Raw genomic sequence first — 15,780 nt, forward strand, 5'->3', positions numbered from 1 at the left:
TATTCAATACATTTTGCCTGAAGAAGCCAGATTTACAACTGTTTACTGTCTGGTGCTCTTTATGATCAGTTGTGCTGTAACACAAGTAAATTGAGAAAGCAATCCACAAATAATATTGTATGTACCATGTCAGAAAGACATTATGCTTTTTGAAATAATTTTTATGAGCTTTGAGCAAACCTAAAATTATGTACAATATATTACCAAAAATGAAGGAAAGTACCTTAATATGTCTGCCACATGTCTGCTCTACTTGAGCACTAAGGAAACTGAGCTATAGATTGAGTGTATGTCTCTTACAGCTGTTTAAAGGCACTCATGGGAGCTGTAACTTGAATTATTTTCAGTAATGTATGTGGTGTTACAAAGAGTATAAAAAGATGGCACTACATTTCTTAGCACATTGTTACATAGGGGATGAGATTTTGGAAGATCAATGAGCTGCTTCAAAACCACCCCTCAGGGGCTTCCCTGGTGGTGCAGTGGTTAAGAATCCGCCTGCCAATGCAGGGGACACGGGTTCAAGCCCTGTTCCGGGAGGATCCCACATGCCACGGAGCAGCTAAGCCCGTGTGCCACAACTACTGAGCCTGCGCTCTAGAGCCTGCGAGCCACAACTACTGAGCCCACGTGGTACAACTACTGAAGCCCGCACGCCTGGAGCCCCTCCTGCACAACAAGGGAAGCCACTGTGTTGGGAAGCCCGCGCACCACAACAAAGAGTAGCCCCTGCTCTCCACAACTAGAGAAAGCCCATGCACAGCAACGAAGGCCCAATGCAGCCCAAAATAAATAAATTTATTTAAAAAAAAAAAAAACACCCCTCAGCACCCTGCCCCCACCCCCCCCCAAAAAATCCCACTTCATTATTAAATTACTCATTTGAAGATTGTGGCATTACTATGTTTGTCTGGCTATTGTTGAAAAAGTACTTACGTAATAACCTCAGTGCCTAGATCTGTTTTTTTCTCCTTAATAGACAAATCATTTGTGACTAATTATCACTCTGAAAACATGCGGACTAGATAAAGAATTAAATGCTTTCGGTTTTAGAATTCAGTTTATTATTCTAGTTCCAGGTCTGATCATAAGCACCACAGGCCCCAGGGCCCTCACTCCTGGAGACTGAGGGTGACACGGGGTTTCTCGCGGGGGTGGAGGGGTGTGTGTGTGTGGAGGGGTGTCATGGGCGTGGACGGGGCTTGACAGATGTTCCCCCCTCACTCCTCCACTTTCACTTCCAGGCTCACATTAATACTAGGCTTGGAGGCTTTCATCCATCCCCAAGTCTCTGGGGGGTGATTTTCATTCACCAGCAAGGCTATGTTTAATTCTAGAGTCCTTAAAATGTCTAGAAATTGCACACTAGGCCACAGAAGGAAAGCGGTGTGGGCTAAGCTTCTGAGTCTGTACTGTTTGGGGATAGTGTGGCTTAAATGCAGAGGTTACCCTGCAGATGTGCACATTCCAAAAGACAGGAAACAGCAGGCATGGTATTTCTGTGTTCATCCTCTGCACTTCACCACCTGGAGTTCTTAGCAGCGTCGCACTGGAATTTGTAGCAGAGACCAAACTGTTACTTAAAAAGAGGAAAGGCTTTGGTATGACTAAAACTAGATTTTTATTGTAAATGAAGGTGATTTCATAGTTGTTGTTTTTTAAGGATAGCGAGGAAATTATTTTTTGTACTAGAAGCCTAATGTATTTTACATAATTACTGTTCTTCAGATAATCATATTAGTGAAGAACCCTGTTAGAGTAAGCAAGTATAAACAATTTGAGGGGGGTAGTTTGTAACAACACCACCTTCCATTGGTGTGACATTTTGTGAGATACAAAGGCCACAAATATCAATACTTGGATGCATTTCTCACTTGCTCATTGAAACAACCTTGTGAGAAGTTGAGAGGCAAGGAGAGCAAGTATTTATTATTCTCCTTTACAGATGAGTTATGGGCAGAAAACGCAGCTATTCAGTAATGGAAGTGATACTGACTACAAAAACCTACATGTTATGGACCACTGGGCTGGTGCACTTTACACTCTTCCGTCCTGCCTTCCTGAATTACAGAAGACGCATGCTTCCATGGGCATTAATCAGCTATATATATTTTTTGGTATCCTTAATAGAAACCGTTTAAAATTTAAAGTAAAAAAGACAAGAGAAATTCTAAAATAAGTGTATTATTGTTGGACCTTTAAAATTATCATTTATACAGCCCAGTCTTCAGGATGATTTGCGTTAATTTTACGTGGGAGAAAGATGCTTAAGACAATTTGAAGGTCCTTTTTTCTCAGCGTAAACCTTTGTAGAAGGAAAAGTTGAAAAAACGAAACAAAACGAAGAACCTTTGAGTGTATATGGTGGTGCTTTTTCTTTAAAACTTTTAGAGAAGTTAAACTAAAATGCAGTTTAACTTCATACTGACTAAACTTCACATTTGGAATGAGTATGAAGGTGAATAGACAGAGTTTGACATTTGGGTGTTTGCCAGCCATGTTCTTGAACTTGCCAGGTGGATGTTAAGTGGGTTTTGCATGTGCTTGTGAGATCCGTCCATTGTTTTGGCCACGCGGTGGATCACACCTGAAGTAAGTTAAACAGATAATTTTCAGTTCAGAACTAGAAATAGAGTCTCTCATTTGGTCAGATGTTCCCTCTGCTACCAAAGGCTTGCAGCTTAGGGGAGGGGAAGCTTAGTTATGACCCAATATTTATACCTGGGCCATCTGTTAACAGTTTAGGTTCACAATAAGGAGAATGGACACTCTTGAGCTCCAGGAACATTTAGACCTGTCATCACGGTACAGGAGGAAGCCAGCTTGGGGTGCTTCTGTCTCAGACCCTTGTTATTGGTGTCCAGTTTACAGGTGCTGCCCAGGTGACTACATAGGCTGACGCTCCCAGACTTAACAGCCTTTCCTCTCTTTTCCTCAGTCCTCTGAGTCTGTTCTATGTAGAGAGTAAAAACAAACTATAGTCACTAATGACTCTAGGCATATGGACAATTTAAAAATTATATGGCATCAGCTATTGAACAAGTCACAGCAGGAGTTCTGTTAGGGCTATGATGCAAGGGAAGGTCTTAACTGGCTTTGATGAGATCATGGGCATTCAATGTGTTTTGCTTTTTTTTTGCATCTCACCTACTTCTTGAATCCTTTCACTTGTCTAAATCTCTTAATGACAACAGAGAATCCCATGGTTGGGTTGATACCATGTTTTAAAGTAAACATAGTAAACTGAAACAGTTTTTCTTTATCAGTCTTAACAGTGAACCAGGTCTGTCATATGTGAATTTTTAAGGCCTTTATGCATTTAAATAATGGAAAAAAACCTTATACTAAGTTGTTCACAGCGAAACTAATTTTTAGAAGTTCTCTGGCAAAGACAATTATATACATTTCATTAATGACATTCTTCTGATACCTCTGTACTCTCTGGATCTGATGTATATTGTTGGATTCAATTCCCTAAAATTTTGTTTAGATTTTTTGCATCTGTGTTCGTGAGCTATATTGGTCTGTAGTTTTCTTATAATATCTTAGTCTGGTTTTTATGTTAGGATAATGCTGGCCTCTTAACATGATTTGGGAAATATTCCCTCCTCTTCAATTTTTGAGAAGAGTTTGTATAGAATTGGCATTATACTTTCCTTAAATATCCGGTAGAATTCACCTTTAAGCCAACTGGGCCTTGAAATTTCTTCGTGGGAAAGTTTTTGTTTGTTTGTTTGTTTATTTATTTATTTTGGCTGTGTTGGGTCTTCGTTTGCTGCGTGCAGGTTTTCTCTAGCTGCGGCGAGTGGGGGCCACCCCTCGCTGCGGTGCACGGGCCTCTCACTGCGGTGGCTTCACTTGTTGCAGAGAACAGGCTCCAGGTGCACGGGCTTCAGTAGTTGCAGCACGCAGGCTTCAGTAGCTGTGGCTCGCGGGCTCTAGAGTGCAGGCTCAGTAGTTGCGGCACGTGGGCCTAGTCGCGCTGCGGCATGTGGGATCTTCCCAGACCAGGGCTCTAACCCATGCCCCCTGTGTTGGCAGGCGGATTCTCAACCACTGCGCCACCGGGGAAGTCCCTGTGGGAACGTTTTAAACTGTAAACCCAATTCCTTTTATAGGAACAGGGCTATTAATTCTATTTATTCTTGAGTGAACTTTGGTAGTTTGTGTTTTCAAGGAATTTGTCCATTTCATCTAAGTTTATTTTATTGGTGTAAATTTTTCTAATATCCCCTTATTGTCTTTTTTATATCTGTAGAATCTGTAGTGATCTCACCTCTTTCATTCTTGATATTGGTAATTTGTCTTCTCTCTTTCCTGAACAGTCTGACTAGAGGTCCATCTTGTTGTCTAAAAGAACCAGCTTTTGGTTTCATTGTTTTTCCATTTTCTATTTCATTGATTTCTGCTCTCATCTTTTATTTCCCTCTTCTGCTTAGCTTAGGTTTCATTTGCTCTTCTTTTTCTAGTTTCTTAAGATGAAAACTGAGGTCACTGATTTGAGACCTTTTCTAATATAGGCTCTCTTTGTGCTGTAAATTTTCCCCTAAATACTGCTTTAGTGACAACCTAAAAATATTGATACGTTGTGTTTTTATTTTCATTCAATTCAAAACACTTTCTAATTTCTCCTTTGATTTCTTCTTTGCCCTATTGGTTATGTAGAAATATGTTCTTTTTAACTTTTTAAAAAGAATTTTGGCTGCGTTGGGTCTTTCTTACTGCGTGCGGGCTTTCTCTAGTTGTGGAGAGCGGGGGCTAGTCTTCGCTGTGATGCGTGGGCTTCTCATCGGGGTGGCTTCTCTTGTTGCAGAGCACGGGCTCTAGGCACTCGGGCTTCAGTAGCTGTGGCATGCGGGCTCAGCAGTTGTGGGTCACGGGCTTAGCTGCTCTGCAGCGTGTGGGATCTTCCCGGACCAGGGCTCAAACCTGTGTCCCCTGCACTGGCAGGCGGATTCCTAACCGCTGGACCACAAGGGAAGTCCTATCCTTTTACTTTTAACCTATTTGTGACTTTACATTTATTGTAGAATTTTTACTATATTGTAATTGGGACTTGTTGTTTTAAGACCCATCTCTGTCTTTTAATTGGTTGTTTAAGCCATTTAAATTTATTATGATTATTAACAGCTATCTTATCACAGTCTTCAAGAGTTATCATACCATTTCATGTGATGTATAAGAACCTTATAATAGTGTTCCAGTTTCCCACTCCTGGTCTTTATGCTGTTGTTGTCATATATTTTATTTATACATATGTTATAAACCTCACAATACGTTGTTGTTTTTGTTTCAACAGTCAGTTATCTATGTTCTTTCTTTCTTTCTTTTTTTTTTTTTTTAAATCTTTGGCCATGCAGCAAGGCATGTAGGATTTTAGTTCCCTGACCAGGGATAGAACCCACGTCCCCTGCATTGGAAGTGTGGAGTCCTAACCGCTGGACTGCCAGGGAAGTCCCTCAGTTATCTTTTAAAGATACTTAAATAACAAGAAAATTTTAGTTAATGTTTCTGGTGCTCTTTGTTCCTTTGTGTGGGTAGGACATTTTGTCCTATCATTTTCCTTCTGCCTAAAGGACTTCCTTTGACATTTCATTTAGGGCAGGATTGCTGGTGATGAATTCTTTCAGCTTTTCCATGTCTGAAAAAGTGTTTGTTTCACCTTTGTTTTGAAATATACTTTTTTTTTTGAAATATACTTTTGATGAGTACAGGATTCTCAGTTGACAGTTTTTTTTTCTTTCAATACTTTAAAGTGTTTTTGCCCCATTATCTTCTCATTTGCATAGTTTCCATCAAGAAATCCGATGTCATCCATATCTTTGTTCTACCTAATGTTTCTTTTTTTCTCTGGTGACTTTATTACTGGTTTGAATAGTTTTATTATGTGTTGATTTCTACATGTTTCTTGTGCTTAGAGTTCATTGAACTTCTTGGATATGTGTGTTTTGGTTTTCATTAGTTTTGGAAAAATTTTGGCCATTATTCAAATATTTTTTTCTGTCCTTCTCTCTCTCTTCCAATTACATGTATGTTAGATTTCTTAAAGTTATCACCCAGCTCACTGAAGCGCTGTTAATTTTTTGAACTTCTTTTTCTCTCCATATTTCATTTTGTATAGTTTTGTGTATGTGTGTGGTTTAAGATTCAGTAATCTTTTCTTCTCAAATGTCTGATCTGCCATTAGTCCCGTCCTATATTTTTAATCTCAGACATTGTAGTTTTCATCTTTAGATATTTGAATTTTATGTCTTTTCAAACATATGGAATATAGTCATAATAACTGTTTCAAAGGCTTTTTCTGCTAATTCTAACTTTTGTGTTGATTCTGGATTGGTTTCAGTTAATTTTTCTCCTCATTTGCATTCCCTTTGTGTCCCATTTCTTTGCATGCCTGCTAATTGTTTATTTATTTATTTATTTAGGCTGCACTGTGGGTCTTGTGGCATCTTAGTTCCCCTACCAGGGACTGAACCCAGGCCCTGGACAGTGAGATCGGAGTCCTAACCATTGGACCACTGGGGAATTCTCACATGCATGCTAATTTTTGATTGGATGCCAAACATTGTAAATTTTATCTTCTTGGGTGGTGGATATTTTGTATCCCTTGAGCTTTGTTCTGGGGCCACAGTGAAAATAGTTGGAAACAGTTTGGTCTTTTGGGTCTTGATTTTAAGATTTGTTAGGCAGGTCCAGAGCAGTGTTTAGTGTAGGGCTAATTATTCCCCATTACTAAGTCGAGACCCTTCTGAGCACTCTACCTAGCGTGCCCTGAATTATGAGGTTTTCCAGTCTGGCTGGTAGGAAATAGGCACCATCCCCAGCCACGCTGAGCCTTAGGGACTGTTTCCTTCTTTCCTTTATGATGACCCTTTCCTGTGCCGTGGCTGGGTCCTCACATGCATGCCCTGATTAACACTGTTGAAGGCTTAGGAGCAACCCTTTGCAGATATCTGGTGTTTTCCTCTGCACAGCTCTCTCCTCTCAGTACTTTTCCTGTGATCTCCAGCTGCCTTAGATTCTGTGACCTACTTCCTTCAGCCACCGCTTCATGTCTCCTTATTGTCTTCGTGCAACCTTCATTGAATGAGTACTGGCTATCCACTTGCTTCAGGTGATGTCCCCAGAAGTGAATGTATTGTTTAATTGATGATCTGTCTGGCATCCTGAGATCCACACGTATTAAACAATTTATGGAAAATGTTTTAATTTTGAGAGTCAGCTGGAAAATTTCAGCAAGTAAACATTATAGAAAATCTTTGCTTTAATTTATCTAGTTTTTATAATTCAGAAAAGAATTATAGAGAAGATCTTAGAAAGTAGCAGAATATATATTAGTGATACGTTAATCTAGTAACTTCATCCTGTGGTGGATTTAAACATCTTTTCTTTATATTTAATGTTTGTAACATTTAGTGTGTAGTTCTAGATGAAGTGCAAGAAACTGAGCATTAAATCTTTGGTGAAGAGTGTCTGTCTTTCTGACTTGATGCTCTTACTAAAAATAATTATTAATACTTTTTAAAAAGTCATTTTTGTAACCCTCTTATTATCTGCTAAAATTCATGCAAAAGCTGATCCAATGAGATTTACCTATCACTATGTTAGTTTTCATTTTCTAGTGGCATAAATTAATCAGAACTCTAGCATAAAGAATATTATGACTTAATAAAGCCATTGTTAGATTAGTATGACGTATTGAAAGTATGTTAATTTAGTGGAAAAGAGTGGCGTCTATCACAAGTAATCAGAAAGTCAACCTAGGTATATAAGAAGAAAAGTTAAAATAGATATAACAGTATAGCCTGGCAGGGCTATAAGACAAATGTGTGTTTCATCTTAATTTTTATGAAATAAGTGATGAGCAGTCCAAAGTTTTTAGCCATACAAAAATTGATTACCTATGTGAAACTTAAATTTATGGGACTAATTTTTTTTACCAGTGTTTCAATGAAATTACCGTTCAACTGCTTGTTTCTGTTTTACTTTAAAATGAGCTAGTGATTTGTTACAAGATAAGTTCTTTCAGCATAGCAAAATTTTACAAGTCCAGTCTCTTGAGACATAGCAAAATAAACATCAGTATAATTGAGCATGAGTACAAAAATACAAATTTCTGAGTTTTCCTTACTTTTAAATGATATGAAGCTTTTAAAAGTTTAAAATGTCACTTAGTTTAAAATGTCAACGATTACAGTAAAAAAAAAAAAATAATGTTCCAAGATACCGAAGGTATTTTAATAAAGAGGAATGGTTCATTTGGATTTTTTTCAAAAGATCAGTAATGTAATTTATACCTATACATAACACATACCTTTTTTCTCTCTTATTTTTGTAGGTTCTGCTGGAGACTTACATTTGGCCTCAATGTGAAATTAAAGTAGAAAATCACATCTACATGTATGTTGCTATCAGGATGTTGATTCATTGGTCATGCCTGAAGAGGGAAATTCAGTTCTAGATGGCTGACTGCCAGCAAAAATAAATGCTTACCCTAGATGTCAAGCATCTCTCCTTTTTACTGGAGTGAAAATCCCCTCCAGATACCAACAGAACATCACTGCAGAAAATGCTCCGCGTTTTAAGGATGTCAGCAACCTAAATTCATGCGCCCTATCTGTACAGTTGTTGTGGATGGTTTACCATCTGAAAGCTCCTCAAGCTCTTATCCAGGCCCTGTATCTGTCTCTGAAATGTCTCTGCTTCATGCTTTGGGTCCAGTGCAGACCTGGCTGGGACAAGAGCTAGAGAAATGTGGCATTGATGCCATGATTTATACTCGATACGTCCTAAGTCTTCTGCTGCATGACAGCTATGACTACGACCTGCAGGAACAGGTATTTACATGTTGTAAATGTCTTTTGAAAATTTATGATTGTGTCTACATTTTCCTTCAAAGAGCACTTCCGTATTCTAGCACAAGTTAGACGGCTGGGGTCCACAAACTTTTAAGCTGTCAGTGAATATAGATGAGCCGCGTTACCAAACACACTGTTTGGTTCAGTCATTTTCTCTTAAGATTTTCTTGATGTTGATTGCGTTCTGGCACAGACTCTGGATCTTGTCACAGATGGTAATAGTTTGATGACCCGCTGCCTTTGAGTTAGCACTGCTCCAGAGTGTTGGTTTCTACTATTTAGGAAAATCACACATTGTGATTAGACGTTTTAATCGTTGGGTCTGTTATACTTCTTAACATTCCAAAGTTTAATATCTCATTTTATCTCCAAGAACGATGATAAACTGCTTATTAATCAAAGTGTGTTTTGAATCAGTAGACTTAAAATTTTGGTAAAGCATATAACCTTAAAGTGGCCAATATACATTTTACTTGACTTAGGTGCTTAAAGTGAAGAAAGCAACCAAATCGATGTTCTTGAAAAAAATCTCAATTTCAGTCTCACTCTCCAAGAGAAGCTCCGGAATGTGAGGCTTGCTGAAAGGGAAGCAGAGTCATCAACACTGAACGAATGAGCTCGGGGTGACTTCTGGGTAGAAATTTCATGTAAAAGGGAGTGTTTTGGGAATTCCCTGGCGGTCTAGTGGTTAGCACTCTGCACTTCCATTGCACAGGTTCAATCCCTGGTTGGGGAACTAAGGTCCCACATGCCTTGTGTCACGGCTAAAAGATAAAAACTTTTTAAAAAGGGGAGTGTTTTGTGGGCAGTATTTGTTGTTGTTGTTTTAAACCGTTGTTACTAACACTGAAAGCAGGGACAAACTTTCATTGATGGAAGAATCTGGCTTTGACCTTCCAAACCACAGAGCAGTTTCAGAGTCCTGTACATACAGGGGGTTTCACAGCATGCCTAACATTCTGTCACATGTCAGTTGTGCAGAGTATTTTCCACTGCTGGTGTTCCCCATCCTTTCTACCTGGACACAACTACATTTCCCCTGCTTCCAGGTTGCTTACTGCCCTGGCTGGTGATTATTAGGTCAAGTAAGGCTTTGAGGGGGTTGACTTAAAACCTAATAATCAGAAAATGTGTTATTTTGGTGGTCAGTATTTTGTATAATTTTTTTTACCAAAGCTCTATTATTTTCCATCATCTTTCCAGTAAATGTACTTTAAGGGCAAGTAAAATGTTAAATCTACCAACATAGAAGAATTTTTATTTCCAGAAATGAGGCAGATATTTCTCTTAACTCAAAAATCATGTACTTCAGTGGTAAATATGTACTCATAGGAAACAAATCGTTTTTTAGTAGGAGTTTAATAAGACTTCTCACTTCTTAAAATTGTGTATTAACAGTATCAACACCAATAAATTTATTAGCACAAAGTATTTATGTGTTAGGTGCTATAGTACATGGAAAAAGGGGTAAAACATAGGTCTGCTATTAAGATTATAAGGAACACTTCCGTGATGAGACCTGTTTGTGAATCCCTCTGGTCTCTGTGTTCGCTGTAGGGCGTGGGGGGGTGGTGGTGCTTGGCAGCTGTCAGCGTCCTACTGTGTTGATCCTCCCTGTTCTGGTTCATTTTTAGGACACAGGACAGATAAAGGTTAGTGAAAACAGAGCATGTCTGGAATTACAAGGAGAATCCACAGGGAACTAAAAGGGCCCTAAAAATCCTTTTCTGCTCAGCCCTGGCTAGCACAGTGCCAAGTCCCATGCTGATGGGGAAGGTCGAATTGAAAATGACCTTTCATAGGAGATGACCCGTAACTTTTCCATGACTCAAGGAGGAGGATATGCTCACTGTATCCCCCCAGAGAGAGTCAGGGCATAGAGCCAAGGGAAGGGCCTGAGCTGACCTTCTGTGATTCAGACTCCAGCTAATGGGCATGCTCACCAGCCTGCTGTGGGCGAGCAAGCATGCCACTCTCCTGATCCCTGGGTCACACTGAGGGTGGGCTCACCCCTCATTTGGAGGCCAAGTGACTCCACTTTGGGGTGTTTGTTTCCTTGCATCTTTTCTCACCGCTCAGTCCTTGAATTAGTCTAACCTTGACTTGAAAATGGCTAGTTTTAAGGCCATTGCTTCAACTACTGGCCTTATTTGTCATGTTGAATTCATGGCTTTTCACAGTTTTGGCTAAAAGAAACACACAAAGAGCTCTTGAGTTCTGAGAAACAGATTTTGTACTTGTCTCAGCAGCCCCTGGTGATTGGGTAGGAAGTACAGCTGATCAGGCCCTGGTCTTGGTTGAGGCTGACTAACAAACAGAGTTACATGTAAACCTCTGATTTGGGCAGGTTTGTAAATACAGTTGTGGCATCAGCTGTGTACGGCATAGCTCTGGAGAACAACTGCCTTCTAATACGTAGATATTATAGGTGGGTCATAGTAATTTTATTTACACAAATTCTTTTTTTTTTCTTTTTGTCAAGATTACCATATTCTGATAAATGTATGCTTAGATAAATCAGGAATTCACTATACATCATTTTTAGATGTAAATATAAACTACTTTTCTAACCCATCGTTCAAGGTCCAGGTCACCTTTCTCTGTGAATCCACTTCTGATAATTCCTGATGAAAACAATGTCTTCTTCTTCCAAACTTGACCATATTTCTACTATAGAACTCTTAATTATAGTTATTAGAATGTATTATCTTTCCTGGTAGTTTATAAGATGCTAAATGGCAGAAATCATATATTCATCTTAAAAATTTTTTTAAACTTACTTTTTGAAATAATTTCAAACATCAGAAGGAATGGAAGTGTACGACAAAGAACTTCATTCAGCCCCAGTTGCTAACATTTTCCCACTTTTGCTTTATTTCTCTCCTCCTTTTTATGCCCGTTTATCCTACATAAATCAGCATATTATTTTATTTATTTATTTATTTATATATTTTTGAGTTTTTGAATTTTATTTTATTTATTTTTTTATACAGCAGGTTCTTATTAGTTATCCATTTTATACATATTAGTGTGTATATGTCAATCCCAATCTCCCAATTCATCCCACCACCACCCCCCGCCCACCACTTTCCCCCTTGGTGTCCATATGTTTGTTCTCTACATGTGTGTCTCAATTTCTGCCCTGCAGACCGGTTCATCTGTACCATTTTTCTAGGTTCCACATATATGCGTTAATATACGATATTTGTTTTTCTGACTTACTTAACTCTCTGTGACAGTCTCTAGATCCATCCATGTCTCTACAGATAACCCAATTTCGTTCCTTTTTATGGCTGAGTAATATTCCATTGTACATATGTACCACATCTTCTTTATCCATTTGTCTGTCGATGGGCATTTAGGTTGCTTCCATGACCTGGCTATTGTAAATAGTGCTGCAGTGAACATTGGGACGCGTGTGTCTTTTTGAATTATGGTTTTCTCTGGGTATATGCCCAGTAGTGGAATTGCTGGGTCATATGGTAATTCTATTTTTAGTTTTTTAAGGAACCTCCATACTGTTCTCCATAGTGGCTGTATCAATTTACATCCCCACCAACAGTGCAAGAGGGTTCCCTTTTCTCCACACCCTCTCCAGCATTTGTTGTTTGTAGATTTTCTGATGATGCCCATTCTAACTGGTGTGAGGTGATACCTCATTGTAGTTTTGATTTGCATTTCTCTAATAATTAGTCATGTTGAGCAGCTTTTCATGTGCTTCTTGGCCATCTGTATGTCTTCTTTGGAGAAATGTCTATTTAGGCCTTCTGCCCATTTTTTCATTGGGTTGTTTGTTTTTTTAATATTGAGCTGCATGAGCTGTTGATATATTTTGGAGATTAATCCTTTGTCCGTTGATTCGTTTGCAAATATTTTCTCCCATTCTGAGGGTTGTCTTTTCGTTTTGTTTGTAGTTTCCTTTGCTTTGCAAAAGCTTTTAAGTTTCATTAGGTCCCATTTGTTTATTTTTGTTTTTATTTCCATTACTCTAGGAGGTGGATCAAAAAAGATCTTGCTGTGATTTATGTCAGAATGTTCTTCCTATGTTTTCCTCTGAGAGTTTTATAGTGTCTGGTCTTACCTTTAGGTCTCTAATCCATTTTGAGTTTATCTTTGTGTATGGTGTTAGGGAGTGTTCTAATTTCATTCTTTTACATGTAGCTGTCTAGTTTTCCCAGCACCAGTTATTGAAGAGACTGTCTTTTCTCCATTGTATATCCTTGCTTCCTTTGTCATAGATTAGTTGACCATAGGTGCGTGGGTTTATCTCTGGGCTTTCTAACCTGTTCCATTGATCTATATTTCTGTTTTTGTGCCAGTACCATACTGTCTTGGTTACTGTAGCTTTGTAGTATAGTCTGAAGTCAGGGAGTCTAATTCCTCCAGCTCCGTTTTTTTTCCCTCAAGACTGCTTTGGCTATTTGGGGTCTTTTGTGTCTCCATACAAATTCTAAGATTTTTTGTTCTAGTTCTGTAAAAAATGCCATTGGTAATTTGATAGGGATTGCATTGAATCTGTAGATTGCTTTGGGTTGTATAGTCATTTTCACAATATTGATTCTTCCAACCCAAGAACATGGTATATCTCTCCATCTGTTTGTATCGTCTTTAATTTCTTTCATCCGTGTCTTATAGTATTCTGCATACAGGTCTTTTGTCTCCCTAGGTAGGTTTATTCCTAGGTATTTTACTCTTTTTGTTGCAGTGGTAAATGGGAGTGTTTCCTTAATTTCTCTTTCAGATTTTTCATCATTAGTATATAGGAATGCAAGACATTCCTGTGCATTCATTTTGTATCCTGCAGCTTTACGAAATTCATTGATTAGCTCTAGTAGTTTTCTGGTGGCATCTTTAGGATTCTCTATGTATAGCATCATGTCATCTGCAAACAGTGACAGTTTTACTTCTTCTTTTCCCATTTGTATTCCTTTTATTTCTTTTTCTTCTCTGATTGCCATGGCTAGGACTTCCAAAACTATGTTGAATAATAGAGGTGAGAGTGGACATCCTTGTCTCGTTCCTGATCTTAGAGGAAATGCTTTCAGTTTTTCACCATTGAGAATGATGTTTGCTGTGGGTTTGTCATATATGGCCTTTATTATGTTGAGGTAGGTTCCCTCTGTGCACACTTTCTGGAGAGTTTTTATCATAAGTGGCTGTTGAATTTTGTCAAAAGCTTTCTCTGCATCTATTGAGATGATCATATGGTTTTTTTTTTTTTTTTAAATTTTTATAGCTACTTTATTTATTTATTTCTTTATTTTTTTTTGGCTGTGTTGGGTCTTCGGTTCGTGCGAGGGCTTTCTCTAGTTACGGCAAGTGGGGGCCACTCTTCATCGCGGTGCAGGGACCGCTCTTCATCGCGGTGCGCGGGCCTCTCACTATCGCGGCCCCTCCCGTTGCGGGGCACAGGCTCCAGACGCGCAGGCTCAGTAGTTGTGGCTCACGGGCCCAGCTGCTCCGCGGCATGTGGGATCTTCCCAGACCAGGGCTCGAACCCGTGTCCCCTGCATTAGCAGGCAGACTCTCAACCACTGCGCCACCAGGGAAGCCCGATCATATGGTTTTTATTCTTCAGTTTGTTAATATGGTGTATCACATTGATTGATTTGCGTATATTGAAGAATCCTTGCATCCCTGGGATAAATCCCACTTGATCATGGTGTATGATCCTTCTAATGTGTTGTTGGATTCTGTTTGCTCGTATTTTTTTTTTTTTTTTTTTTTTTATTTATTTTATTTATTTATTTTTGGCTGTGTTGGGTCTTCGTTGCTGTGTGCGGGCTTTCTCTAGTTGCGGCGAGCGGGGGCCACTCTTCATTGCGGTGCGCAGGCTTCTCATTGCGGTGGCTTCTCTTATTGTGGAGCACGGGCCCTAGGCGCATGGGCTTCAGTAGTTGTGGCACTTGGGCTCAGTAGTTGTGGCTCACAGGCTCTAGAGCGCAGGCTCAGTAGTTGTGGCGCACGAGCTTAGTTGCTCTGCGGCATGTGGGATCTTCCTGGACCAGGGCTCGAACCCGTGTCCCCCGCACTGGCAGGCGGACTCTCAACCACTGCGTCACCAGGGAAGCCCTGTTTGCTCGTATTTTGTTGAGGATTTTTGCATCTATATTAATCAGTGATATTGGTCTGTAATTCTCTTTTTTTGTAGTATCTTTGTCTGGTTTTGGTATCAGGGTGATGTTGACCTCATAGAATGAGTTTGGGAGTGTTCCTTCCTCTGCAATTTTCTGGAAGAGTTTGAGAAGGATGGGTGTTAGCTCTTCTCTAAATGTTTGATAGAATTCACCTGTGAAGCCATCTGGTCCTGGACTTTTGTTTGTTGGAAGATTTTTAATCACAGTTTCAATTTCATTACTTGTGATTGGTCTGTCCATATTTTCTATTTCTTCCTGGTTCAGTCTTGGAAGGTTATACCTTTCACTGAGTTTGTCCATTTCTTCCACGTTGTCCAATTTATTGGCCTAGAGTTGCTTGTAGTCGTCTCTTAGGATGCTTTGTATTTCTGCCATGTCTGTTGTAACTTCTCCTTTTTCATTTCTAATTTTATTGATCTGAGTCCTCTCCCTCTTTTTCTTGATGAGTCTGGCTAATGGCTTATCAATTTTGTTTATCTTCTCAAAGAACCAGCTTTTAGTTTTATTGATCTTTGCTATTGTTTTCTTTGTTTCTATTTCATTTATTTCTGCTCTGATCTTTATGATTTCTTTCCTCCTACTAGCTTTGGGTTTTGTTTGTTCTTCTTTCTCTAGTTCCCTTAGGTAGAAGGTTAGATTGTTTATTTGAGATTTTTCTTGTTTCTTGAGGTAGGCTTGTTATTACTATAAACTTCCCTCTTAGAACTGCTTTTGCTGCATCCCATAGGTTTTGGATCATCGTGTTTTCATTGTCATTTGTCTCTAGGTATTTTTTGATTTCCTCT

General features: G+C 39.1%; 1 protein-coding gene across 10 annotated transcripts in view; it reads left to right on the plus strand.

The window, feature by feature from the left end:
• KIAA0232 (KIAA0232 ortholog) overlaps positions 1 to 15,780 on the plus strand; it is an 89,924-nt gene that overhangs the window by 25,567 nt on the left and 48,577 nt on the right. For 9 of the 10 annotated variants that reach the window (XR_009008319.1, XR_009008318.1, XM_057546437.1 and 6 more), the window contains exon 2: positions 8,339 to 8,837. Coding sequence is in view for 8 of the 10 variants with exons in the window: in XM_057546437.1 (XP_057402420.1) it covers positions 8,607 to 8,837 (231 nt within the window). In the remaining 2 variants the exon portion in view is untranslated. Of the gene's footprint in view, positions 1 to 7,016; positions 7,115 to 8,338; positions 8,838 to 15,780 lie in introns of those variants that run through there. The other variant, XM_057546428.1, reaches the window with a different exon arrangement.

This window comes from Balaenoptera acutorostrata, chromosome 5 (genome assembly GCF_949987535.1).
Source record: "Balaenoptera acutorostrata chromosome 5, mBalAcu1.1, whole genome shotgun sequence".
NCBI lineage: Eukaryota > Metazoa > Chordata > Mammalia > Artiodactyla > Balaenopteridae > Balaenoptera > Balaenoptera acutorostrata.